Here is a 25043-nt window from a genome sequence, read left to right as displayed (position 1 = left end):
ATTTTGTTAAATGGTTCATCTATTGAGATGATCACATTTTGTCTTTTTTTCTATAATATATATGGTGTATTACATTGATTGACGTTTTTGTATATTGAACCAAACTTTCATCTCTAGGATAAATCTTTCTTGGTGTAAATTCATGTTTATATGTTGCTAGATTTGGTTTCTAGCCAGACGTGGTGGCACATGCCTGTGGTCCCAGCTACTTGGGAAACTGAGGCGAGAGGGTCCTTTGAGCCCATGAGTTTGAAGCTACAGTGAACTATGATTGTACCACTGCCCTCCAGTCTGGTCCACAGAATGAGACCCTGTCTCTTGAAAAAAAAAATTGATTTGCTGAGAGCTTTTGAATCTATAGTCATAGGAGATATTTATCTGTAGTTTGTGCGTGTGTGTTATTAATATCTCTGTCTGGTTTTGGTATTCGGGTAATACTAGCCTTAGAAAATGAATTAGAAAGTGTTCTCATTTTTTTTTTTTTCTGGTGGGAGCAGAATCTGTAAAGGATTTGTGTTAATATTTCTACAAACCTTTGGATGAATTTACCACTGAAGCCATCTTGATTTTTGGTGCTTGGCCTTTTTCTTTGTGAGAAGTTTTATGATTACTAATTCACCATCTTTACTTTTTTTTTTTTTTGAGATGGAGTCTCGCTCTGTTGCCCAGGTTGGAATGCAATGGTGTCATCTCAGCTCACTGCAATCTCCATCTCCTAGGTTTGAGTGATTCTCCTGTCTCAGCCTCCCAAGTAGCTGGGATTATAAGCACGTGCCACCAAACCCAGCTACTTTTTTTGTATTTTAGTAGAGGCGGGATTTCACCATGTTGCCCAGGCTGGTCTCAAACTCCTAAGCTCAGGTGATTCACCTGCCTTGGCCTCCCAAAGTGCTAGGATTACAGGCATGAGCTACCATGCCTGGCCTGTCTTTACTTTTTATAGATATAATTCAGAGTTTCTATTTCTACTTAAGTTAGTTTTGGTACTCTGTGTCTAGGAATTTGTTCATTTCATGTAGGTTGTTTAATTTGGGGGCATATGAATGCTCATAGCTATCCTTATAACTATTTTTAATTTCTATGATGTTGATTGTAATGACCCCTTTTTCATTTCTGATTTTATCAATTTGCATCTTCTGTCTTGTTTTGCTCAGTAATTTTGGTAGAAATGGTCAATTTTGTTGATGTTTTCAAAGAACAAACTTGATTTTGGTAATTTCCCCTAATAGTTTTCTATTCTCCATTTTGTTTAACTCCACTCTAATCTTTATTATTTTCTTCCATCTGCTTGCTTTGGGTTTAATTTGCCTTTCTTTTTTATTTTCTTAATATAAAAATGAGGTAATTGGTTTGACATTTTTCTTCTTTTTTAATATGAGAGCATTGTGGTATAAGTTTTGTTCTAAGCACTGTGTTAGCTGGATCTTCTAAGTTTGAGTATGCTATGTTTTTGTTTTCAGTAATCTCAAAGTATTTTCTAATTTGTCTTGTGATTTCTTCTGTGCCCCACTAGTTATTTAGAAGCGTGTTGTTTAATTTATATGTATCTAGGAATTTTCCAAAGTTATTTATTCCTCATTTCATTCCACTGTGGATAGACAACACACTTTGTATTCTTTCAATCATTTTTAATTTCTCAAGACGTATTTATGGCTTAACATACAGTCTGTTCTGGAGAACGTTCCATGTGCACTTAAGATGAATGTGTATTTTGCTGTTGTTGGATGAATTATTTTATATATGTTAGGTCATTTGCTTTATAGTGTTGTTCAAGTCTTCTTGTTGATCTTATCTTGTTTTTCTGTACGTTACTGAAAGTGAGATATTAAAGTCGCCAAATTTTAGTGCTTGAATTGTCTATTTCTCCCTTCATTCTGTCAGTTTTTGCTTCATATGTATTGGGAGTCTGTTGTTAGGTGCAAATATGTTTATAATTGTTATGTTTTCTTGAGGGATTGGCCCTTTTATCATCATGTAATGTTCTTTTTTGTCTCTGGTAACAATGTTTGTCTTAAAGCCTATTTTGTCTGGTATTAGTATAGCCACCCCTGCTCTTTTATGGTTACTGTTTGTATGGTATATATTTTTACATCTTTTAACTTTCAACCTATTTGAAATATATTGTGTTTAATTAAACAGCCTCTTGCCATCCTTTTACTTTTACTTTCAACCTATTTGTATTTTTTTTTAAGGCAGGATCTCACTGTCACCCAGGCTGCCATGCAGTGGTATCATCTTGGCTCACTGCTACCTCAACCTCCTGGGCTCAAGTGATCCTCCCACCTCAGCTTCCTGAGTAGCTGGGACTACAGGCACATGCCACCACACCTGGCTAATTTTTTGTGTTTTTGGTAGAGATGGGGTTTCACCATGTTATCCAGGCTGGTCTTGAACTCCTGAGCTCAAGTGATCCACCTGTCTGGCTCCCAAAGTGCTGGGATTACAAGTGTGAGACACCATACCCAGCCCTATTTGTATCTGTGATCTAAGTATATCTCTTGTAGACAGCATACAGTTGGATCATGTTTTTTTAAAAAAATCCATTCTCTGCCTTTGATTGGAGTGCTTAATCCATTTAAATTAATGTAATACCAGTAAAGTAGAATTTACATTTGCCATATTGCCATGCAATTACTATATTTCTTTATTATTATTTGTCTTTATTATTATATATGTCTTTATTATTCTCCTGTTCCTCCATTACCTTTTGTGTCAGATATTATCTAGCATGCCATTTAAATTCCCTTATTAAAACAATAGTTTCTGTTACTATTTTCTAAAATTACTTTATTAGTGATTGCTCCGAGGATTATAATTAACATCTCATAAAAATCAATTTTGGATTACCAGCAACTTACCTTCAACAGTATATAAAAGTTTTGCTCCTATATAGGTCTATTTCCTTCCTCCTCCCTTGTGCTGCATTGCCACTCAAATTATACCTTTACATACTGTATGTCCATAAAAGAAACTCTATAATTAGCTGTTTATGCAGTTGTATTTTAAATTAGATAGAAGAAGGCCAGGCGCAGTGGCTCAGGCCTGTAATCTCAGCACTTTGGGAGGCCAAGGCGGGTGGATCACGAGGTTGAGAGATCGAGACCATCCTGGTCAACATGGTGAAACCCCCATCTACTAAAAATACAAAAAATTAGCTGGACACGATGGCGCGTGCCTGTAATCCCAGCTACTCAGGAGGCTGAGGCAGGAGAATTGCCTGAACCCAGGAGGCGGAGGTTGTGGTGAGCCAAGATTGCGTCATTGCACTCCAGCCTGGGTAACAAGAGCAAAACTCCATCTCAAAAAAAAAAAATTAGATAGAAGAAAAAGAGAGTTATAATCAAAAATCAATTTATATTGTATGTTATATTTACTTACATAGTTACCTTCACTGGGGCTCTTTGTTTATTTTTTTCATGTAGACTCAAGTTATTCTCTGATGTCTTTATTTCAGCCTGAAGGATTACCTTTAGAATTAATTGTAGGTCTTCTACCAATGAATTTTCCCATTAAAAGAAAAAAATCTAGGAATGTATACATTTCTCCCTTTTTCAAAGGATAGTTTTGCCCAATATAAAAATTTTGGTTGATAGACTTTTTCTTTTGGTACTTTGAACCTCCCTGGTTTCTGACAAAAAACCAGCTGTTAATCTTATTGAAGACTTTTTTTGAGACAGAGTCTCACTCTGTCACCCAGGCTGGAGTACAGTGGCTCAATCTCGGCTCACTGCAGCCTCCACCTCCCAGGTCAAGTGATTCTCCTGCCTCAGTCTCCCAAGCAGCTGGGATTACAGGCATGTGCCATCATGCCCAACTAATTTTTTTGTATTTTTTGTAGAGACAGGGTTTCACCAGGTTGGCCAGGCTGGTTTCAAACTCCTGACCTCAAGTGATCCACCCACCTCCACCTGCCAAAGTGCTGGGATAACAAGTGTGAGCCACTGTGATTGGCCAAAGACTTCTTGTATGTTATGAATTGCTCCTCTCTTGCTGCTTTCAAGAATCTCTGACTTTAAATAGTTTGAATTTGATGTATCTAGGCATCAGTCTCTTTGAGTTTCTTCTACTAGAGTTTATCATACTTCTTGAATGCATAGATTAATGCTGTTAATAAAATTTAGTCAGTTTTAAACCACTATTTCTTATACTATTCTTTCTGCCCCTTTCTCTCGCTCTCCTCTCCTCTCCTCTGGAACTACCAGTATGTGTATGTTAATTATGCTTGATGATGTCCTTCAGATCTCTGAGATTCTCTTTTTTTTTCTGTTCCTCAGACTTGGTAATCTCAATTAATCTATCTTCAATTTCACTGATTCATTTTTTTTTGCCTGCTTTAATCTGTTGTTGAATCCCTCTAGTAAGTTTTTTATTTCACTTATTGTACTTTCCAACTCCAGAATTTCTACTTAAAAAAACAATTTCTCTTTCTTTAATGATATATTCTGTTTGGTTAAACATTGTTCTTATACTTTTCTTCAGTCTTCAAGACATGGCTTGTGTGTGCATATGTGTGTGTTTTAACATATTTAAAATTGCTAATTTAAGGCCTTTGTTTAGTGAATCTAACATCTGGCCTTCTTCAGGGACACTTTCTGTCAACTGCTTTTTCCACTCTGTGAATGGACCATACTTTCTTGGGTTTTTTTGCATGTCTTATAATTTTTTTGTTAAAGGTGGACATTTAAAATAATATCACTGAAAACTCTAGAAATCTGATCATTCCTACTCTTCAAGGTTTGTTGTTGTTTCTTCTATTCATTTTTGCTGCTGTTGCCACTTCTGCTGTTTCATGGCTTTCTTAATTAAGTTTATAAAGTCTTTGTCATGTGTGGCCACTGAAATCTATGCTCAGTTTATTGGGCAGCTAATCACTGAACAAATCCCTGAAACCTATAATTTTCCCAGTCTTTGCAATTCTCCCAGCTTATAATTCTGCCTTAGGCTGCACTTCCTGCTTGTGCAGAGCCTCAAGGTCAGCCAGAGGCAAGAGCTTAGGGCTTTCTCAGGTCTTTCCTAAGCATGTCCAGTACTTGCCCTGTACTTCCCTCTTTAACCAGTAGAATGTGATAGAAGTGACACTGTATGACTTCCAGGCCAAGACCTTAATAGCCTAGTAGCTTTCATTTTTGCCCTCTTGGAATTCAGCTACCTGGAAAAAAAAAAAAAAAAAAAAAAAAACCTGGGCTAAGCCACTGAATGATGAAAGAGCATAGGAAGAGAGTGAAGTCCTAGCATTCTATCCACCCCTGCCAAAGCCCCTGAAATGTGGATAAAGCCATCTTGGACTTCTGTCTAGCCTAGGCATTAACTAAATGCAGCTGCATGAATACGTCTGGAATAGAAAAGCCCATTTTTTTCATTTTATTTCTATATCATTCCCTGCTTTTCTATGTAGAGCAAATGATATTGGTTTTCTATTTGAGGTTGTGATTATATATATATATAATTACATATTTATTATATATCATTTATAACTGTATTTAATATATAATTATATATATTATATTGTATATTTTATCATTATAATTATATATTCATGTATATATTTATATATGAATATAATTATATAACAATATATAATACATAGTTATATATTATACATAATTATTTATATAACTATTTGTATTATATTTATATAAAGTATATATTAATTATAAAGTATATAATATATGTAAAATATAATTTTATAAAGTATATAATATTATATAAAAATGTATATTTATATAAATGTAATATTTGTATTATATTTATATAAAGTATATTATATATTTATTTTATGTAATAATATATATAATTTATATACTTTATATATACTTTATATTTATATATAATATACTTTATATTTATATATAATAAATATATAATATACTTTATATATTAAGTATGAAAGTATATATTTATGTACTTAATATACAAAGTATATATTTATTATATGTAATAATATAGTATATATATTATTTATATACTTTATATAAATATAATACAAATATTACACATCAAATATATTTTTATATATTATACACGTTATATAAATATAATACAAATACTATATTTATATAAATACATATTTTTAAACCCTAACTCCAGATTTTTCCCTTGGGTGGGCTGAGGAATTGTTTTCATGGTTTAAACAAATTTGAGCTGGAGCTATGCATTCTCTAGTTTAGACAATGACTTCCAAACAACATGAAACCAGAGAGCCCTGAGAGATCAAAGGCTGTACAGAATCCCAGCACTTGAAGATTCTTTAAGAAGTGACTTTACTTGAACCAAAGACCACTTACTGGCCACCACACCATGTCCCCCCCAGCCAGGAAGTAGCCTTTCACTGTGTCTCTTTTGGTCTTCACTGTGGACTGTAAAAAAAGAAGAAAGGTGAGTGAGGGAGATGTTAGCAATAAGTTGCATCAAAATGGCCTAGGCCAGGGATCGCAAACTGGGAGTCCTGAGGGCCAGATTCAGATACAAAATATATTTGTTTCTCCCACAGTTTTTGAGAAAATTTTAATTTGGGTGTCTTTAGAGGAGACATAAACTTTTCAGGTCAACATAGCCCCTGCCACTTGTTGCTACAAACATTTATTTTATAATAACCTACTTGGGCTCCCTAGACATTTGATTCTCAGGCTCATGGCTTGTCTATGATAGTTTATAACTGATACCATTTATTGAGTGTTTATTTTGTGCCAGACACTGTGCCAAGTACTTTATATGCATTACCTAATTTAACCCTTACCAATCCATATGAGGTTGATGTCATTAGGCCAAAATGATAGAGGAAGAAACTGAGGCTCATGTCTCAGTCTATTTTGCACTGCTATAACAAAATACCCCAAACTGGGTACTTTTTAAGCAATGGAAATTTGTTTCTTACAATTCTGGAGACTGGAAAGTCCAAGATCAAGGCATCAAGAGGTTTGGTGTCTAGTGAGGGCCTGTTCCTCATAGATAGTACCTCCTCTGTGTCTTCACATGCCAGAGGAATGGAAGGGAAAAAAAAAAAAAAAAAAAAATCCGAGGGGGTGGTAAAACTAGTTTCCTTGAGCTTCTTTAATAAAGTCTCTAATCCCATTCATGAAGGCTCAGTTCTTTTGACTTAATCACCATCTAAAGGCCCCATCTGCTAATACTGTCTTGTTGGTGATTAATTTTCTCTTTTTTCTTTTGCTTGTTTCTTCCTTTTTCCTTTTTTCCCTTCTTTCTTCCCTTCTTCTCTTTTTCCTTTTTTCCCTTCTTTCTTTCTCTGTCTTTTTCCTTTCTTCCTTCATTTCTTTCTTTTCTTTTCTTTCACGGGTTCTCTCTCTCTGTCACCCAGGCTGGAGTGCAATGGCATGACTCACTGCAACCTTGAACTCCTAGGCACAAGCAGTCCTCCTGGCTCAGCCTCTCAAGTACCTGGGACTACAGGCATGTGCCACCATGCTCAACTAATTTTTGTGCTTTTCGTTGAGATGGTATCTCACTACGTTGCCCAGGCTGCTCTTGAACTGAGCTCAAGCAATCTGCTCACTTCAGCCTCCAAAGTGCTGAGATTACACGTGTGAGCCACTGCGCCTGAACTTTTGTCTCAAATGTTAATGTCCTTAATATATAAGGAGCTCCAGGAAATTAATAAGAAAGAGAAGAAGAACTTAATAAAAATAAGGCAAAAGATATGAAGCCATAGTTCACATAAAGGAAATATAGTGGTGTTTAAACATATGTAATGGGACCCAGCCTTATTATAAGATAAATGCATATTAACAATACCTTGAGATATTATTTTTCCTAGTCTGAAAAAAGTGAGTTTGACAATACATTGTTTGTGCGAATGTGACAAAACAGACTTTCTCATCATTTCTGATGTATACCCCCAAGGAGTGCAATTTGACACAAACTAGCATAATCACAAATGTGTGTATTTTTTAACTGGACAATTCTGCTACAGGGAATTTATCCTATATTATAGCTATACTCCCAGATAATTAGTGTACAGAGTGTGTTATTTATTTATTTATTTAGAGGTGGAGTTTCTCTCTTGTTTGTCCAAGCTGGAGTGCAATGGTGCCATCTCAGCCCACTGCAACCTCCCTCTCCCAGGTTCAAGCGATTCTCTTGCCTCAGCCTCCCGAGTAGCTGGGATTCATGCCCAGCTAATTTCTGTATTTTTAGTAGAGACAAGGTTTCACTATGTTGGCCAGGCTGGTCTCAAACTCCTGATCTCAAGTGATCTGCTCACCTCAGCCTCCCAAACTGCTGAGATTACAGATGTGAGGCTCCACGCCCAGCCGGAGTTTGCTTATTTTGGTACAGTTTGTTATAGTAAGAGATTGGAAACAATCCAAATGACCCTCAGCCTGAGACTAGTTTAATAAATTACCACACAATTATCTAAGGAAATATTGTGCAACTATAAAGAAGATAAGGAATGTCTATGTGCTGATGTAAAAAGATATCTAAAACGTACTGAGAAGTGAAAAGTAGCAAGTTAAAAACAGTATAAGCTGTCTTCTGTTTAAGAAAGCAGGAAATATGCATATTAAAATTTGCTTGGATTTGCATAAAGACACGAACAATATGCTAATATGCTAACAAGCTAATAATAGTAGTTACCTGTGGAGAAAGGACTAATATTGAGATTTTTCGTTGCTTGTCATAAGTGATTTTTATTTTTGAACCATGTGACTGTATTGCCTTTAATATTTTTCTTTAAAGTTAAAAAAAAAAAAAAAGCTGGGCTGCTTGTAATCCCAGCACTTTGGGAGGCCAAGATGAGAGGATTGCTTGAGCCCAGGAATTTGAGACCTGAGCAACATACTGAGACCCCATTTCTACAAAAAAATTTAAAAATTAGCTACCTGGGACGCTGAGGTAAGAAGATCACTTGAGCCCAAGGAGTTGAGGCTGCAGTGAGCTATGATCACCACCACTGCATTCTAGTAGCCTGGGCAGCAGAGAGAGAGCCCATCTTAAAAAAAAAAAAAAAAAGAAGAAGAAGAAGAAGAAGAACGTGAGCTTCAAAGTAAGGGAGATAGCTCTCCTCCTAACTTACTTACAGGATGAGGATCTTAAATTCTTTGGGCCTCTGTTTCTTTCCTTATCTGTAAAATGGGTATTATAATAGCATCTTTCTCATAGGGGCCTGTGAAAATTACATGAGAAACATAAGTGAAAATGCTTAACACAGTGTCTGACATAGTCCACACCCAATGCATGTTTAAAATTTTAGAGTGCTGATTACTCTATAAACTTGGGTTACTTTCTTCTGCTCTCAGTATCTTAGCTCTGAAAGGATGAGGTTAACTCCGGACTTCTGAATAGACATTTCCTTCTCTCTTCATCCCCCATCCCCCAGTGGCCTTGCTTACCCATAGTCCAACAGCCAGGACAAAGAGGAAGTACAGAACCAGCACCGCGATGTCCCCAGCCTCTAAGCCCTTCTGGGGAAAGGCATCCAAGGGATCTGACTGCGGAGGCTGAGGGCTGCTGATGCTGCTCTCCATGGTCCTGAATGAGCCCTCTGGATCCTGAGGAAGTGTAAATGCCAGTCAGATGCCAGATCCTTGCATCGCTCTTCTCACCCTTTCTGTAGCTACCTCACTGGGCCATTTATGAAAGAGGACCCATGTGAAGGGATGTGTGGTGGAGACAGATCTTTAGGGAAGACAGATCTATCCATCCATCCACCCACTCATTCATTCAACAAATATTCATAATGAAGTCACATCAAATCTGTAATTTTGTCACTCACTTGGCAAAATGGAAAGAAGCATAAACAATTGAAATAGTAAAGCCTTGTACTATTTGATGAGAAGTGAGAAGGCGGGCAGCGAGGTTATTCTGGAGGTAGTGACTCAGGCCTGAGACCATTCATAGGCAGGGGTTAGTCCATTCTTGCTGCTATAATAAAATACCTTAGACGGTGTAATTTGTAGATAACATAAATTTATTGCTCATAGTTCTGGATAAAGTCCAAGATCAAGCTGTCAGCAGATCCAGTGTCTGGTGAGGGCTTGTTCCTTAAGATGGTGCTTTCTAGCTATGTCATCACATGGGTCAAGCTGGCTCCCTCAAACCTTATTTATTTTGAGACGAAGTCTCACTTTGGTGTCCAGACCGGAGTGCAGTGGCACAATCACTTTTCTTTTCTTTTTTTTTTCTTCTTGAGAGCGAGTTTCGCCCTTTCACCCAGGCTGGAGTGCAGTGTGTGATCTTTCGGCTTACTGCAACCTTCAGCTTCTGGTTTCAAACCATTCTCCTGCCTCAGCCTCCCGAGTCGCTGGTATTACAGGCTAGAGCCACGAAGCCTGGCTGGTTTTTGTATTTTTAGTAGAGGCTGGGTTTCAGCATGCTGGCCAGGCTGGTATCGAACTCCTGGCCTCAAGTGATCTGCCCGCCTTGGCCTCCCAAAGTGCTGGGATTACAAGCGTGAGCCACTGCACCCAGCCCCCACTTTTTCTTTTCTTTTTTTTAACAGACAAGAGTTTCACTCCATTACTCAGGCTGTAGTACAGTGGCATAATCACAGCTCACTGCAACCTCAACCTACTGGGCTCAAGAGATCCTCCTGCCTCAACCTCCCAAGTAGCTGGCTCTATAGATGCACCACCATGCCTGGCTAGTTTTTCGTTTTTTTTTTTTAAGAGATGAGGTCTCACTATGTTACTCAGGCTGGTCTCAAACTCCTGGGCTCAAACAGTCCCCCCAACTCACCTTCCCAAAGTGTTGGGGTTACAGACATGAGCCACCACACCTGGCTTGAAGTCTCTTTTACAGATGTGCTAATCCATTCAAGGGGGCAGAGTCCTCATAACCCTAACCCTCCCAAAAGCCTACCTCTTAATACTATTGCATTGGGGATTTAGGTTTCAATGTAAAAATTTGGGGACAGAGGGATATGCACATTCAGACTATAGCAGAGGGAGCAGATTAGAGAAACAGCTTGGAGGCCAGGTGTGGTGGCTCAAGCCTATAATCACCACTTTGGGAGGCTGAGGCAGGAGGTTCACTTGAGTCCAGGAGCTTGAGGCTGCAGTGAGCTATGGTCGCCCCACTGTACTCCAGCACAGGAGGCAGAGCAAGACCTTACCTCAAAGAAACAAACACATAAGGACTAGCCTAACCTAACCTTTCTCTGTGCAAGAAAGTGGGAGGGAGGCCAAGAGTTGGAGACTCCCTTTCAGGGTAAGGGTGTAGGCTCTCAAGGGAGGTTCCAAGCAGGAAAAGCATTCTGGCAGCTTTGGGAGGCAGGGGCAAGGGGACCCTTGTGGGTTTTCTCAAGGGTCAATAAGTAGTGTTCTCATCAAACTTTATAGGGGAGGAGGCTGGCACAGTGGCTCATGCCTGTAATTTCAGCCCTTTGGGAGGCCAAGGCAGGAGGGTCACGGGAGGTCAGGAGTTTGAGACCAGCATGGGCAATATGGTGAAATCCCATCTCTACTAAAAATGCAAAAAAATTAGGTAGGTGTGGTGGGGAGCATCTGTAATCTCAGCTACTCAGGAGGCTAAGGCAGGAGGATTGCTTGAACCTGGGAGGCGAAGGTTGCAGTGAGCCATGATTGTGCCACTGCACTCCAGGGGAGAGAGTGAGACTCTGTGGGGGAGGTGGTGGGAAGGGAAGGCTTTACAGGGGCAGTGATGGTTTTGAGAGGTTAAGCCGTGTCCGAAGTCACATGGCTGGCAAGTGACAAAGCCAGGACTTGAATCCAGTCTGATTTCAGAGCCTGTTTTCAAATACTTCAACCTGCTGCTCCAAAACAGGCCTTGGGGAAAGATGAGGAGCAGAAAAGTGCAGGAAGCAGGTTTAGGTGGAGGTTGATGCTGAATTGGGGAGTGGGGCAGAAGGAGGAGGGAGGAGGGGCGGCGGCTGCCTGGTGAACCAGCCCTCCCCGTCCCCACCCGCCCCTTCCAGACCTCTGCCTGCCAGGCACCGAGAGAGCGGTGGGAGCAGCTCGAGCAGATAAACAAGTTATTCATCACCGCCATGGGGCCCACAGCCAGAGAGGCTGGCACCGATTCTGAGCTCTTCCTGAGTCTCTGGGAGGTGGGGCCCAGCCAGGGACCATGAGGGATGTGGCTCCATCTTCACGGTGGAGACAGGAACAGTGACCAAGGATGCTGTGGAGCCTCAGCCACAGGCTCCCAGGAGGAGCACTTGATGCGCTCCGCTTTCTGCAAATCCATGCAGTAGGTACACCAAGAATCGGCCCTAACGTTTGTTGAGCATGATTTCTATTTGAGTGTCAGGCATGGAACACAGCCCTTTGAGGCAAAAGTGATTTCACCTCTATTTCACAGGTGGGAATCGGAGGCATGAGAGGGGAAACTGAGCCTAACTCAGACATGGCTCTGCCACTTGCTTCTAGGCAACAGTGCCACGGGTGGCATCCCAACACAGGTTTGGAGGTGGCCACTCCTGGCTAGGCTGTCTTTCTTTCCTCCCACCCTTTTCTCCTTCATTCTCTCTTTCTTTCCCACAAATTTCTATTTCTTTCCCACAAATTTCTATTTCTTTCTCACAAATATTATTAGGCAGCAGCTGTGTGCCAGGCTCCATGCCAAGCCCTGCAACTCAGTGGAACACTTATTAGTCACCAGGTGTGTGCCAAGCTGTGTGTTAGGTCTTGTGACTCAGTGGAACAAATGGTATTAGGCATCAACTATGTGCCAGACTCTGTAGTATGCTCTGGGGACTCAGTGAAACAGACAATTATTAGACCCCAGCTAGGTGCCAAGCTCTGTGTTAGGCCCTGGGGACTGAGTGCAACAAACATTATTAGGCACCAGCTGTGTGCCATGCTCTGTACTAGGCCTTGGGGACTCAGTGGAACATTTATTAGACACCAGCTTTATGCCATGCTCTATGTTAGACTCTGGGGACTCAATAGAACAAACATTTATTAAGCACCAGATGTGTGCCATGGTCTGTGCTAGACCCTGGGGACTCCGTAGAACAAACATTTATTAGGCACCAGCTGGCTCCAAGCTCTGTACGAGGCCCTGGGGACTCAGTAGAAGATTTATCAGGCACTGGCTATGTGTCAAGTTCTGTGCTAGGCCCTGGGGACTCAGTGGAACAAACATTTATTAAGTACCAGCTGTGTGCCAAGCTCTGTGTTCAGTGTGAAGGATAAATCAATGAAAAGCATAGACTTGGCTGTGTCCCCTGGGTTTTCATCTCAGTCCCCTGGTCCTGTGTGTACCTGGACCCACTCGGTGAAACGACCCCAGGCACCCTCTGTCTCTTGCACGGTGATGCTTGGCTCCCAGGCTGCCTCAGGAGGGCCTAGCTGGGGGTGGCTCCTTCTTCACCTCTTGTGAAGAACCCTCCCTGTGTGTGGGGAGGATCCACGGCAGCTTGTGTTACAACAAAGGCTTTGTTGGCAAGAACAGCCTACCCTTGAGGTCGCTAAAGCACAAAAGGAAGCTCAGTGGAGCAGGGGCTTCTCTCATCCCTTCCTTTTGGCCGCTGACATAATTTGCTATGGTAGATGTGAAAATTTTCCACACCCCAGGAGATGCGAAAATTTTCCATGCCCCAAGAGATGTGAAAATTTTCCACACCCCAGTGCAAGGAAAAGATCAGAAAATAGGTTCCCAGGCCACATGTGTAGGAGGTGAGCTCTGATTGTATTCGCTGCATTTCATCCCTTAGGCTGGCTTCTGGATGTGCATTATTCTTTATAACTTTTGTGTGTCTGAAACGTTTAGTAATGAAAGAAAAAGAAGGGAAAGAAACAGAACACAATTTATAGCATGAAGCCATCTGCGTATATTAGAAGCACTCAAAGACACAAAATAGTACTATTTTGCCAGAGTGCAGGCGTATTTCCAGACCCATATCGAACACATTAGAGGGGGAGGCAGGACTTGGGGGAGAAACAGAGAGAGACAGAGTGAGACAGAGAGACAGAAAGAGAGAGAGAAACAAGAGAAATTCCCTGCCCTGAACAAAAATGACAGTGACTAATTACACATTTTAATTATGAGCAACAGACTCTCCAGGAAATAGACCTGTCGTGATAAAGTTAAATGCTTTGAAACTGCACTACCCCGGCTCAACTCCCAGCTCTGCCTCCTATGAGCTCCACGATCGTGGGCAGATCACCTCCCTGAGGCTCAACTTCCCACCTATGAAATGAGGTTAGTAATTAGACATACGTCACGGGTGTGTTAAAAGCAGTAGACATGTTCATCATATGTGTGACGTGATTAAATACAGAAATACAAATACTTGGTTTGTTCCTGTCCACTTTACAAAACCATTTTTTTAAAAAAGAAAGAGAGCATGATTTGGGAGGCTGAGGATTGTTTGAGCCCAGGAGTTTGGGGGTTTGTGTGTCTCTGAGAGGGAGGGGAATTGTGTGTGTGTGTGTGTGTGTGTTTGTTTTGATAGAGTCTCACTCTGTCCCCCAGGCTGGAGTGTAGTGGTGCAATCTCGGCTCACTGCGACCTCCGCCTCCTGGCTTCAAGCAGTTCTCTTGCCTCAGCCTCCTGGGTAGCTGGGATTACAGGCATCTGCTACTATGCCCAAGTAAATTTTGTGTGTATTTTTAATAGAGACAGGATTTCAACATATTGGCCAGGCTGGGCTCGAACTCCTGACCTCAGGTGATCTGCCTGCCTTGGCCTTCCAAAGTGTGGGGATTACAGGCATGAGCCACTGCCCTAGGCCCAAGCCCAGGAGTTTGAGACTGCAGTGAGTTATGATTGCGACACTACATTCCAGCCTGGGTGACAGAGTGAGACCCTAAAAACAATAAAAATAAAAAGAGTATAAACTAGGCCGAGTACAGTGACTCGCGCCTGTAATCCCAGCACTTTGGGAAGTTGAGGCAGGTGGATTGCTTGAGGTCCGGAGCTCGAGACCAGCCTAGTCAACATGGTGAAACCCTGTCTCTACTAAAAACACAAAAATTAGCAGGTGTGATGGTGGGCACCTAATTCCAGCTATTCGGGAAGCTGAGGCAGAAGAATTGCCTGAACCTAGGTGGCAGAGGCTGCAGTGAACTGAAAGCATGCCACTGCACTCTAGCCTGGGTAACAGAGTGAGACTCCGTCTTAAGGAAAAAACAATGCATAAACTTTGTGGTCAGGCAAACCTTGGCCACTGATGCACATGAATCACGTTTTTGCGTCACAACCCCCCTAAGAGACAGGACTCTGATTAACTCCATTGCACAGGTGAGGAAAACAAAGCTGAGGCCAGGTCTAAGGCCACACTACTAGTAAATGACTGAACCAGGGCTCCAACCCAGGTTTAACTCTAGAGCTCCTAACTGCTCTGAGACACATGGACCTTGGTGGGGAAAATTCCAGGTATGATAAGGATTGGCACAGTCGCACCTCCTAGGTGGGAAGCCACTCACGCCCTTTCCTACCACTCCTGGGCTGCAGCGGACCTGACTGCCTGCTCCATTGCAACAAGCTGTGTGTGGCCTGGCCTGGGTCTAGGGAGGCTGGTGGAGGCCGCCCTACAGGAGGGAAAGGGTCAATCCTGGAAGGCAGAGAGGGGGCTGTCAGGGACTAGAACTGCAGGAAGAAGGAGCTAAATGACCACCCCTGCCCCCTCTCCCATCAGTTGATGCCATGGGGTTCATAGAAACAGAGAGGTCTCTAGAAAAAGGCCAAAAAGATCCTGGCTGGGCTCAATGGCTCATGCCTGTAATCTCAGCATTTTAGAGGATTGAGGCGGGAAGATCGCTTGAGCCCAGGAGTTCAAGACCAGTCTGGGCAATGGAGTGAGACCCTGTCTCTACCAAAAATTTTTAAAATTAGCTGGGCATGGTGGTGTGTGTCTGTGGTCCTGACTATTTGGGAAGCTGAGGCAGGAGGATTACGTAAACCCGAGAGGCTGAGGCTATAGGATATGATTGCACCACTGCACTCCAGACCCTGTATCAAATAATAAATAAATAAATAAACACATCCCAGGATTTGAGGTGGAGGTGGAGGCAGATGCCAGGATCACCCCTAGTCTATGAGGAAGAGCTACAGCTTCAGGTATCTGAAATAAATTCTAGGCACAGAAATGGTCCACGGCAGGGTAACATATGCCCAATGCGTGCAGAGGACCCAGCAGAGCCTTCTCCACCTGCCCCGCCCTTTCAGGGATGACCTTGTCAATTCTAAAGAGAATAGATATCACAGAGCACCTTCTGAGCCCAGACTTGTCCATCCAAATGCCAGTGTGTCATCTCTCATGGATACTTTTTTCTCGAGGCAGAGTCTTGCTCTGCCTCCCAGGCTGGAGTGCAGTGGGGCGATCATAGCTCACTGCAGCCTCAAGCTCCTGGGCTCAAATGATCCTCCTGCCTCAGCCTCCCAAAGTGTTAGGGTTATAGGTGTGAGCCACCGCACCCAGCTTCTCACAATACTTAATAGATGTCTCACAGTTCACATGTGCGAGTTAGAGACCAAGCTCTCCAGCCCAAGCATGTACTTCTTCCAATCTTCCCTATCTCATTAAATGGCAGCTGCATCCACTCTGCCACTCCTGCCAGAAACCTGAGTCATCCATAAGGCATCCATTCATTTGTTCACTTATCAAGTGGTCTGTGAGCACCGCCATGTGCCAGGCATTACATCTAATCACCAAGAGTGCCTGGTATGTAAATGTCTCATCAAAGAATTTATAGCATCTCTTTCTCACCTCCCAGAATCTACTCAGCCCCAATACCGTTCTCTCCCACTTCTAAAACATAACAAACCCATGCATTTTTCCTCCTTTTTAGTGCTATCACCCTCGTCTGAGCCACCATCACTCCTGTCTAGTTAGAGCAAACCCTCCAGTTTTGCCTCCCCATTACCCATTCTTGCTTCCTTTTTTTAACATTTTGTTTTAATGTATTTAATTTTTAGAGACAGGTTCTTGTTCCCTTGCCCAGGCTGGAGTGCAGTGGTGCTATCATAGCTCACTGTGGCCTCAAACTCTCAAACATCTGTGCTCAAGGGATCCTCCCACCTCAGCCTCCCAAGTAATTGGGATCACAGGTGCATGTTACCATGCCCAGCTAATTTTTTTTTTTTTTTTTTTTTGAGACAGGGTCTTACTCTGTTGCCTGGGCTGAAGTGCAGTGACACAAACACAGCTCACTGCAGTCTCAACCCCATGGGCTCAAGCAATCTCTGCACAGCTTTGGGATTATGGGCATGAGCCACCATGCCCACCCTCCGGCAAACTTTTTATTTTGTAATTTTTTGTAGAGACAGGATCTTGCTATGTTGCACAGGCTGGTCTCAAACTCCTGGCCTCAAGCACTCTTCCTAACTTAGCCTCCCAAAGTACTGGGATTACAGGCATGAGCCACTGTATCTGGCCTTCCTTCCTTTTAATCCACCCCTCACATGGAAACTAGATAAATCTTTTATTTATTTATTTATTTATTTTGAGACAGAGTCTCACTTTGTTGCCAGGCGCCAGGCTGGAGGGCAGTGGCGCAATCTTGGCTCACTGCAACCTCCACCTTCCGGGTTTAAGCGATTCTCCTGCCTCAGCCTCCTGAGTAGTTGGGACTACAGGCACGTGGCACCATGCCCAGCTAAGTTTTGTATTTTTAGTAGAGATGGGGTTTCACCATGTTGGCCAGGATGGTCTCCATCTCTTGACCTCGTGATCTACCCGCCTCAGCCTCCCAAAGTGCTGGGATTATAGATGTGAGCCACTGCTCCCGGCCTGAGAAGTCTTTAAATATGAATCAGATCAGATTATTTTCCTGTTAAAACATCTCCGTGCTGCTGAGGTGCTTTGTTGCACTGCCAACCCAACCACACACTAGCATTCATTTTATTCCCAGAACACGATTTCTGGACTCAGGGTCTGCATTCTGTTCCCTCTGCTGGGATACTCTTCTCTGCACTCTTTGCTGGACAAGCTCCTACTTGCCCTTTAGATGTCAGCCTGCTATACATCCCTAAAGGAGCCCCCTCTTGGCCTCAGTATAAAAATTGGGTCCCCAAGTTATTCACTCTCATGGCAAGCACAACTTCTCATCACAGTTAAGTGTAACATTTGATGTGTGTGATCCTCTGATTATCCCTTGTCTGCACTGCACAGCAAGCCCCATGAAGGCAGGGACCACGTCTCTGTCACTCTGTTGTGTCCCCAAAACAGGCATGCAATAAATGTTGGTACAACAAACAAATGTGGGTTTTTTAGAGCCTTTGCTATAGAACTTTTGTATACTGTGACCGCCCAAAAAAGGCATTTTTCCAAGTCCTATCTGCAGGGTGTCCGATGGGCTAGCACACTTCTATCAACCGTTGCCCAGAATAATTCAGCAGAACATTTGGAAACCACCGATTGGTGGGGTGCAGTGACTCATGCCTGTAATCCCAGCACTTTGCAAGGCCAAGGTGAAAGAATCGCTTGCGTTCAGGAGTTTGAGACCAGCCAAGGCAACAAAGAGAGACCTCATTTGTAGAAAAAATAAAAAAGTTAGCAGGGCATGGTGGTGTGCCTGTAATCCCAGCTACTCAGGAGGCTAAGGCGGGAAGATTGCTTGAGCCCAGGAGTGCAAGGATGGAGTGAGCTGTGATCGCACTACTACATTTCACCCTGGGCAACAGAGCAAGAAGCTGTGAAAGAAAATACAGAAAGAAGAGAAGAGAGGGGGAGAGAGAGAGAGGAAGGAGAAAGAAGGAAAAAAAGAAAGGAAAGAAACAAGGAAGGAGGGAAGAAGGAATAAAGAAAGGAAAGAAGGAAGAAAGAAACAAAAGGAAAGAAAAGAGAGGTGGGAGGGAAGGAAGGAGAAAGAAAGGAAGAAAAAACAAGGAAAGAAAGAAGGGAAGATAAGAAAGAAAAAGGAGAGAAAGAAAAGGAAAGAGGAAAGAAAGAAAAGAATAAAAAGAAAGAGAAAGAAAATTACTAATATTGTGGTAAGCGCCTGGCCACAGGCATTGAGTCTCAGCTTGGCCACCCACTACCTGTATTACCTTGAGCAAGTTATTTAATGGCTCTTAGACTCCATCTGTGAATTGGGGGTGGCTGTGCCTACCTTACGGGGTTTCGGTGTCAGTTAGATGAGACCTGGATGTAAAGCTCTCTGCACGAGTCTTGACACGTACCAGTGAGGACTTGTATTTGCCTTGTAGTTAATAGCAGCTGCAGTTGTAGTAAATATATTTCTCCTACTTTTTGCTGCTTATTTGGATATATTTACCTTGATTATCTCTGAGTAACACACCTGTGGGGTTAGGCCAGCCTGAGGTTCTTATTCCCATTTGACAGATAAGGAACCTGAGACTCCGGGAGGCAAAATGTTTGGCTCAAGGTCCCTGACCCTGCTTAAGTGGAAGAGCTGGATCTCACGTACAGTGCTGCCAGCTGCCAGCTGCTGGCTTCATACCAATGCCCCCCCCCCCACCCCACCCAAACACACTCCATTGTCCTGGTAGGTGACAAGCTTTGTCTGCAGAGAGGGCTGAGCTTCCCTTGCCCCCCAGGTCACAGCTGGAGTCCTTCTGACAGCACCTGTTCCCAGACCAACTTCCCAGTTTGGAGAGTGGGTACCTGCTTGGGGGCAGGGGGACGTCTTACCTTTTTTCAGATGCAGGGCTCACCTGTCCTGGAGGCTGTCAGTGGCTTCTAAGGTGCTAGGAGGTGGTGGTGGCTGTAAGGAGGGAGACACCGGGATCCAAGAGCTTCAAGAGATAGCAGTGACCCTTCCTCCTGTATCCCTGCTGCTGAGGGAGCCTCCAACAGGGTCAAACTCCAAACTCCAGCTTAGTGCTGGTGGGGAATTAAAGGAAATGTGAATGATCTCCCCCGGGGCAGAAGAGAGGCTGGGGCCCAGCCCAGGACCCTTGAACTCTGACCAGGTGGGGAAGGTGACATGCCCCACACTGCCCACACCGTCCTCCACCCGGGCCCTCACCTGGGGAGGGGGGACCCATGGTGTGGAGAGGTTGGGGGATGATGGAGCCCAGGCACCATCCTGCTTCACTCACCAGCTCTTCCACTGTCCCGCCTCCTCACTGGGGACAGGCAGGCTCGGGACGAGCTGGGGGAACGGAGGAGGGGGGAGGAAAGATGCAGGCGGGGGATGCAGGGGACAGAGGCAAAGTGCCAGAAGGGACGTCCAGCCACAGCCCTCACCGCAGCGGCAGCAACAGGAACAACAAGCACTGCTTGAGCCACCCCTTTCCAGGAGCTCCTCCAGACAGAGGTACGGCAAAGAAGAGGTGTCTGAGGCCCTGAAAAACCATCAGGAGTGACTGAGCCATGGTCAGGAGCCCACATTGGCCTCAGGACATCAGGAAAGCAGTGGAGCACAGTGAAGGATTCTGCTGGAGGCTCAAAGCATCCCAAACTCTTTTTTTCCCTTTTGAGACAGGATCTCACTCTGTCACCCAGGCTGGAGTGCAGTGGTGTGATCACAGCTTCCTGCACTTTTCCTATTGCTGCTGCTGTGGTGAGGGCTGTGGCTGGCTTTCCCTCCTGGCACTTTACCTCTGGCTGACATGATCATAGCTTATTGCAGGCTCAACCCCTGGGCTCAAATGATCCTCCCACCTAAGCCTCCCGAGTAGCCAGAACTACAGGCATATACCACCACACCCAGCTAATTTTCTCATTTTTCGGGTAGAGACGGAATCTTGCTGTGTTGCCGAGGCTGGTCGAGAACTCCTGGGTTTAAGTGATTCTCCCACCTTGGCCTCCCAAAGTGCTGGGATTACAGGTGTGAACCACCATGCCTGGCCAAATACCAAAACATTTTAAAAATAGTTACTAGTATTTGCAAACCAAGAGGCTTGAAACAATTCTAGAATGCTCACTCTTCTAGAACAACCTGAAGATCTGGCCTCGCCAGTTCCCCATGGCCACAGGACAGCTGCTGACTGGAGAGGAGTCTTGGCCTCCCCCTCTCACTCCTTCACTGCGCTTGCCGGGTTCTGGGGGCCCTCAGCTGAAGGCCCTGTCCTGGCACCAAGTAGCCAGAAATAAAAGCAGTGATGCACACGTGCCAGGCTCTGTTCTAAGTGCACGACGTGACTTTACTCACTTGATCTTTCCAACAGCCCTCAAAGCTGGGTCCTGTTACCTCTAGCTGCACTGGCTCTCCTTCTTCCCCTCCACCGATCAGTTTCTGATAGTCTACACTTGCAGCTCCCTGTGGGACACACCCAACCTCCCTGCAGGGTAGGCATTCACTGCACAGCTGCTGGGAGAGTGTGGCAGTTAGGAGAATCACTTAAACCCGGAAGGTGGAAGCTGTCGTAAGCCAGGATTGTGACACTGCACTCCAGCCTGGGTGAGACAGAGTGAGACTCTATCTCAAAAAAAAAAAGTAGCTGACAAAGAGTACAGATCTTATGATTTCATTTACATGAAGTTCAAGAACAGGAAAGATGGATTTGTGGTGACAGAAGTCAGAGAGCAGGACCCAGCGATCAACTGGAGGAGGGTGGGAGTGTGCTCTCAGAGGTGATGGAAATCTCTATTTTCTTGAATTGGGTGGTAATTTTATGGTATATACAATTGGTGAAACCCATTGAATTAAATGATTAAGATTTATGCTTTTTTTTTTTTTTTTTTAGACGAAGTGTCACTCTGTCACCCAGGCTGCAGTGCAATGGTGGCATCTCAGCTCACTGCAACCTCTGTCTCCTGGGTTCAAGTGATTCTCACCCTCCCAAAGTGCTGGGGTTACAGGCGTGAGCCACCCCACCTGGCTGACTCATGCATTTTATTGTACGCAAATTACACCTTTAAAAGTGAGAGCAAATGGCCAGGTGGGGTGGCTAATGCCTATAATCCCAGCACTTTGGGAGACTCAGGTGGATGAATCCCAAGGTCAAGAGATCAAGACCATCCTGGCCAACATGGTGAAACCCTGTCTTTACCAAAAATACAAAAATTAGCTGGGCATGGTGGTGCACACCTGTAGCCCCAACTACTAGGAAGCCTGAGGCAGGAGAATCGCTTGAATCCTGGAGGTGGAGGTTGCAGTGAGCCGAGATCATCAACATTCCAGCCTGGAGACAGAGCAAGACTCCATCTCAAAAAAAAAAAAAAAAAAAGAGAGAGAGAGAGACATCAAGCAAATATACAAGCAATGAGTTTATACAGAGCAAATACAGTCATTGCGAGTCTGTCTCCCAGATTTTAATCCCAGCCCTTTGTTACCACATAAGAAAGTAGGTCTTATGTTGCCAGCCTTCCTTTTTCAAGAGAAACCTCAAAGTCTGGGTTTTCTTTTCCTTTCTTTCTTTCTTTTTTTTTTAATAGGAACTCTGATGACTTATAAGGTTTGACAATTTCAAAAACAACAAAATTAGTTAAAATGCTGGGTGAGTCAAAGGATGTACAGGGCTCTGGAACCGGTAAAGTCTCGTGTTCTCCTAGTCAGCTGAAGATGTGATTTCCTCCTGGATTTTCTACAGCCTTTAAAAAGCAGGCCTTCACCCACCCACATCCCTAACAACCCAAATGTTGCTATTTGTTGCGAGAATTGAAAAGAGAAAACCCTCAAAACTGAAATAGATAAACTTTCCTAGGCAACATGCAAGCCTGAAAGAGAGTCCCTGTTAAGACAAGATACATTTTTTTTTTTTTTTGAGACGGAGTTTCGCTCTTGTTACCTAGGCTGGAGTGCAATGGCGGGTCTCAGCTCCCCGCAACCTCCGCCTCCTGGATTCAGGCAATTCTCCTGCCTCAGCCTCCTGAGTAGCTGGGATTACAGGCACGCAACACCGTGCCCAGCTAATTTTTTGTATTTTTAGTAGAGACGGGGTTTCACCATGTTGACCAAGATGGTCTCCATCTCTTGACCTCATGATCCACCTGCCTCAGCCTCCCAAAGTGCTGGGATTACAGGTGTGAGGCCCAAGATATATTTTTTGACTTAGTAACAACGAGACCTTGGGAAAGTCACTCAGCCTCTTTTAGCAATCAATTTCCTCCCTCCCTCTCCCAAAATGATACAATCCCCCAAGTTTATCACAAGCTGCCTACCTAGCATTTAGTTGACACTGAGAATTTCAAGGTTTATTCTTTCTCTTTAGGGTGGCTTCAAAGAGGGAAAACTATACTTTCTTTCCTTTTTTTTGGTTTTGGTTTTCTTCGTTTCTGTATCTCCATAGTGTCACAGTTCTCACAAACCTGGGTTACTTTTCATCCACAGTAGTGCAGGAGCGTGTGTGGGTTAAGAACTCAGAGATGGGGCTGGGCGTGGTGGCTGACACCTGTAATCCCAGCATCTTGGAAGGCTGAGGCTGGGAGATCGCTTGAGCTCAGGAGTTCGAAATTGGCCTGGGCAACATGATGAAACCCTGTTTCCACAAAAATTAGAAAAAATATAACTGCGTGTGGTGGTATACACTTATAGGCCCAGCGACTTGGGAGGCTGAGTGTAAGGATCACTTGAACCCAGGTCGAGGCTGCAGTGTGCTGTGATCATGCCACTGCACTACTCCAGCCTGAGTGACAGAGTAAGACTCTGTCAAAAACAAAAAACAAAAACACATTCAAATTCAGAGACGGGAGTCAAGTAGACCCAGGTCCTTATTCCGGTTCCCCACCTCCTAAATGTGTATTCTCATGCAAATGATTTTTCTCATCTGAAAAAAAGGATGTGTAATAGTAGTACTTAGCTATTTTACTGGGAAGATTCAATGTGATAATACATATAACGTTCTTCTTCTCTCCCTTCTGTTCTCCTCCTCCTCCTCTTCCTTCTTCTTTGTTTTGAAGTGATTCTCACTCTCTCGCAGGCTGGAGTGCAGTGGCACGATCTCAGCTCATTGCAACCTCCTCCTCCTGGGTTCAAGCAATTCTGCCTCAGCCTCCCAAGTAGCTGGGAGTATAGGCGCCCGTCACCACGCCTGGCTAATTCTTGTATTTTTAGTAGACACGGGGTTTCACCATGTTGGCCAGGCTCATCTCGAACTTCTGACCTCAGGTGATCCACCTACCTCACCTCCTAAAGTACTCACCGCCTAAAGGCATGAGCCACTGTGCCTGGTCCTCTTCTAAATACTAAGTTTTATTTTTCTCTCTATTTATGAAAGTCTAGTGTAGTTTTCCAGAGACTAAGTGACATGAGCTGCAGTAACAGACTGAATACAGAAGCAAATGCAAGACTCCAGCTGTCTTAAACTAGGCATTGAAGAGATTTGCAGAAACAAAATGATGCCACTCTTTCCACTCAATCTTTTGGAAAAATATGGGGTTTAAAAAAATAAAAAATTATTTAACATGCAGTGGGTTGATTATTCTTTAAAAAAGCAGGACATGGGCCAGGCATGGTGGCCCATGTCTGTATCCCAGGACTTTGGGAGGCCAAGGGGGGGTGGATCACCTGAGGCCAGGAGTTCAAGACCAGCCTGGCCGACATGGTGAAACTCTGTCTCTACTAAAAATACAAAAATTAGCTGGGCATGGTAGTGGGTGTCTGTAATCCCAGCTACTCAGGCGGCTGAGGTAGGAGAATCACTTGAACCCAGGAGGCAGAGGTTGCAGTGAGTTGAGATCATGCCACTGCACTCAGCCTGGGTGACAGAAGGAGACTCACCTCAAAAACTAAAAATAAAAAAATAAAGCACTACATATTTTAAATTGTTTCTTAATTTAAATGTCTAATATGGTAAATATCTATAGCTATAGTCCAAGCTCCTTGAGTATCTCGGTGTTAGGGGGTCTTGAGACCAGTTTTAGAACTGCTGCTCTATGGTCAACTTGCATGAGCCTGTGCATCTAGGAGAACTCTTGTAAATGTTATGTCTAAACCCAAAGCCACATAATCTGTTAAAAAGTGTCTTCTGATGACACTTCTGATTTTCCTTACTGGAAAATCTATTTATGGCAGTAGATTCTGTTGGGGTACAAGCTGTTTATATCTCAATAAAGCTTGCTGGTCAGTGTATAGTAGATTGTTAATTAATCAACAAGGTCTTTTAAAATTAATCACTAAACACTTTAACAGTAGGTCAACCACGGCAGAGAGGTTAAAATTTGGAGTATGACTTGAAGACACTGGAGATTGTTGAAGTGGAACAAGATCCTGCAGAAGCCAGTTGACCAAAACTTCCACCAGCACAAATCTGGGTTATAGCAGGTGGTTTAC

The 25043-nt window shown here is 43.5% G+C and overlaps 1 protein-coding gene across 29 annotated transcripts in view; it reads right to left on the bottom strand.

The window, feature by feature from the left end:
- SLC5A11 (solute carrier family 5 member 11) overlaps positions 1-19955 on the bottom strand; it is a 59750-nt gene extending 39795 nt beyond the window's left edge. For 5 of the 29 annotated variants that reach the window (XM_035267213.3, XM_078344952.1, XM_078344951.1 and 2 more), the window contains exons 1-4: positions 19854-19955; positions 19517-19708; positions 9348-9506; positions 6285-6356 (exon numbers count right to left, since the gene is read on the bottom strand). In XM_035267213.3, the coding sequence (XP_035123104.2) occupies positions 6285-6356; positions 9348-9482 (207 nt within the window). In that variant the 5' untranslated portion in view covers positions 9483-9506; positions 19517-19708; positions 19854-19955. Of the gene's footprint in view, positions 1-6284; positions 6357-8837; positions 8948-9347; positions 9507-19516; positions 19709-19853 lie in introns of those variants that run through there. The other 24 variants (XM_078344961.1, XM_078344957.1, XM_054242713.2 and 21 more) reach the window with 13 other exon arrangements.
- Between the last annotated feature and the right edge of the window lie 5088 nt (positions 19956-25043).

Source organism: Callithrix jacchus, chromosome 12 (genome assembly GCF_049354715.1).
Source record: "Callithrix jacchus isolate 240 chromosome 12, calJac240_pri, whole genome shotgun sequence".
Classification (NCBI taxonomy): domain Eukaryota; kingdom Metazoa; phylum Chordata; class Mammalia; order Primates; family Cebidae; genus Callithrix; species Callithrix jacchus.
The sequence above is the reverse complement of the archived record's forward strand: the minus strand, read 5'-3'. Positions and strand labels throughout refer to the sequence as shown.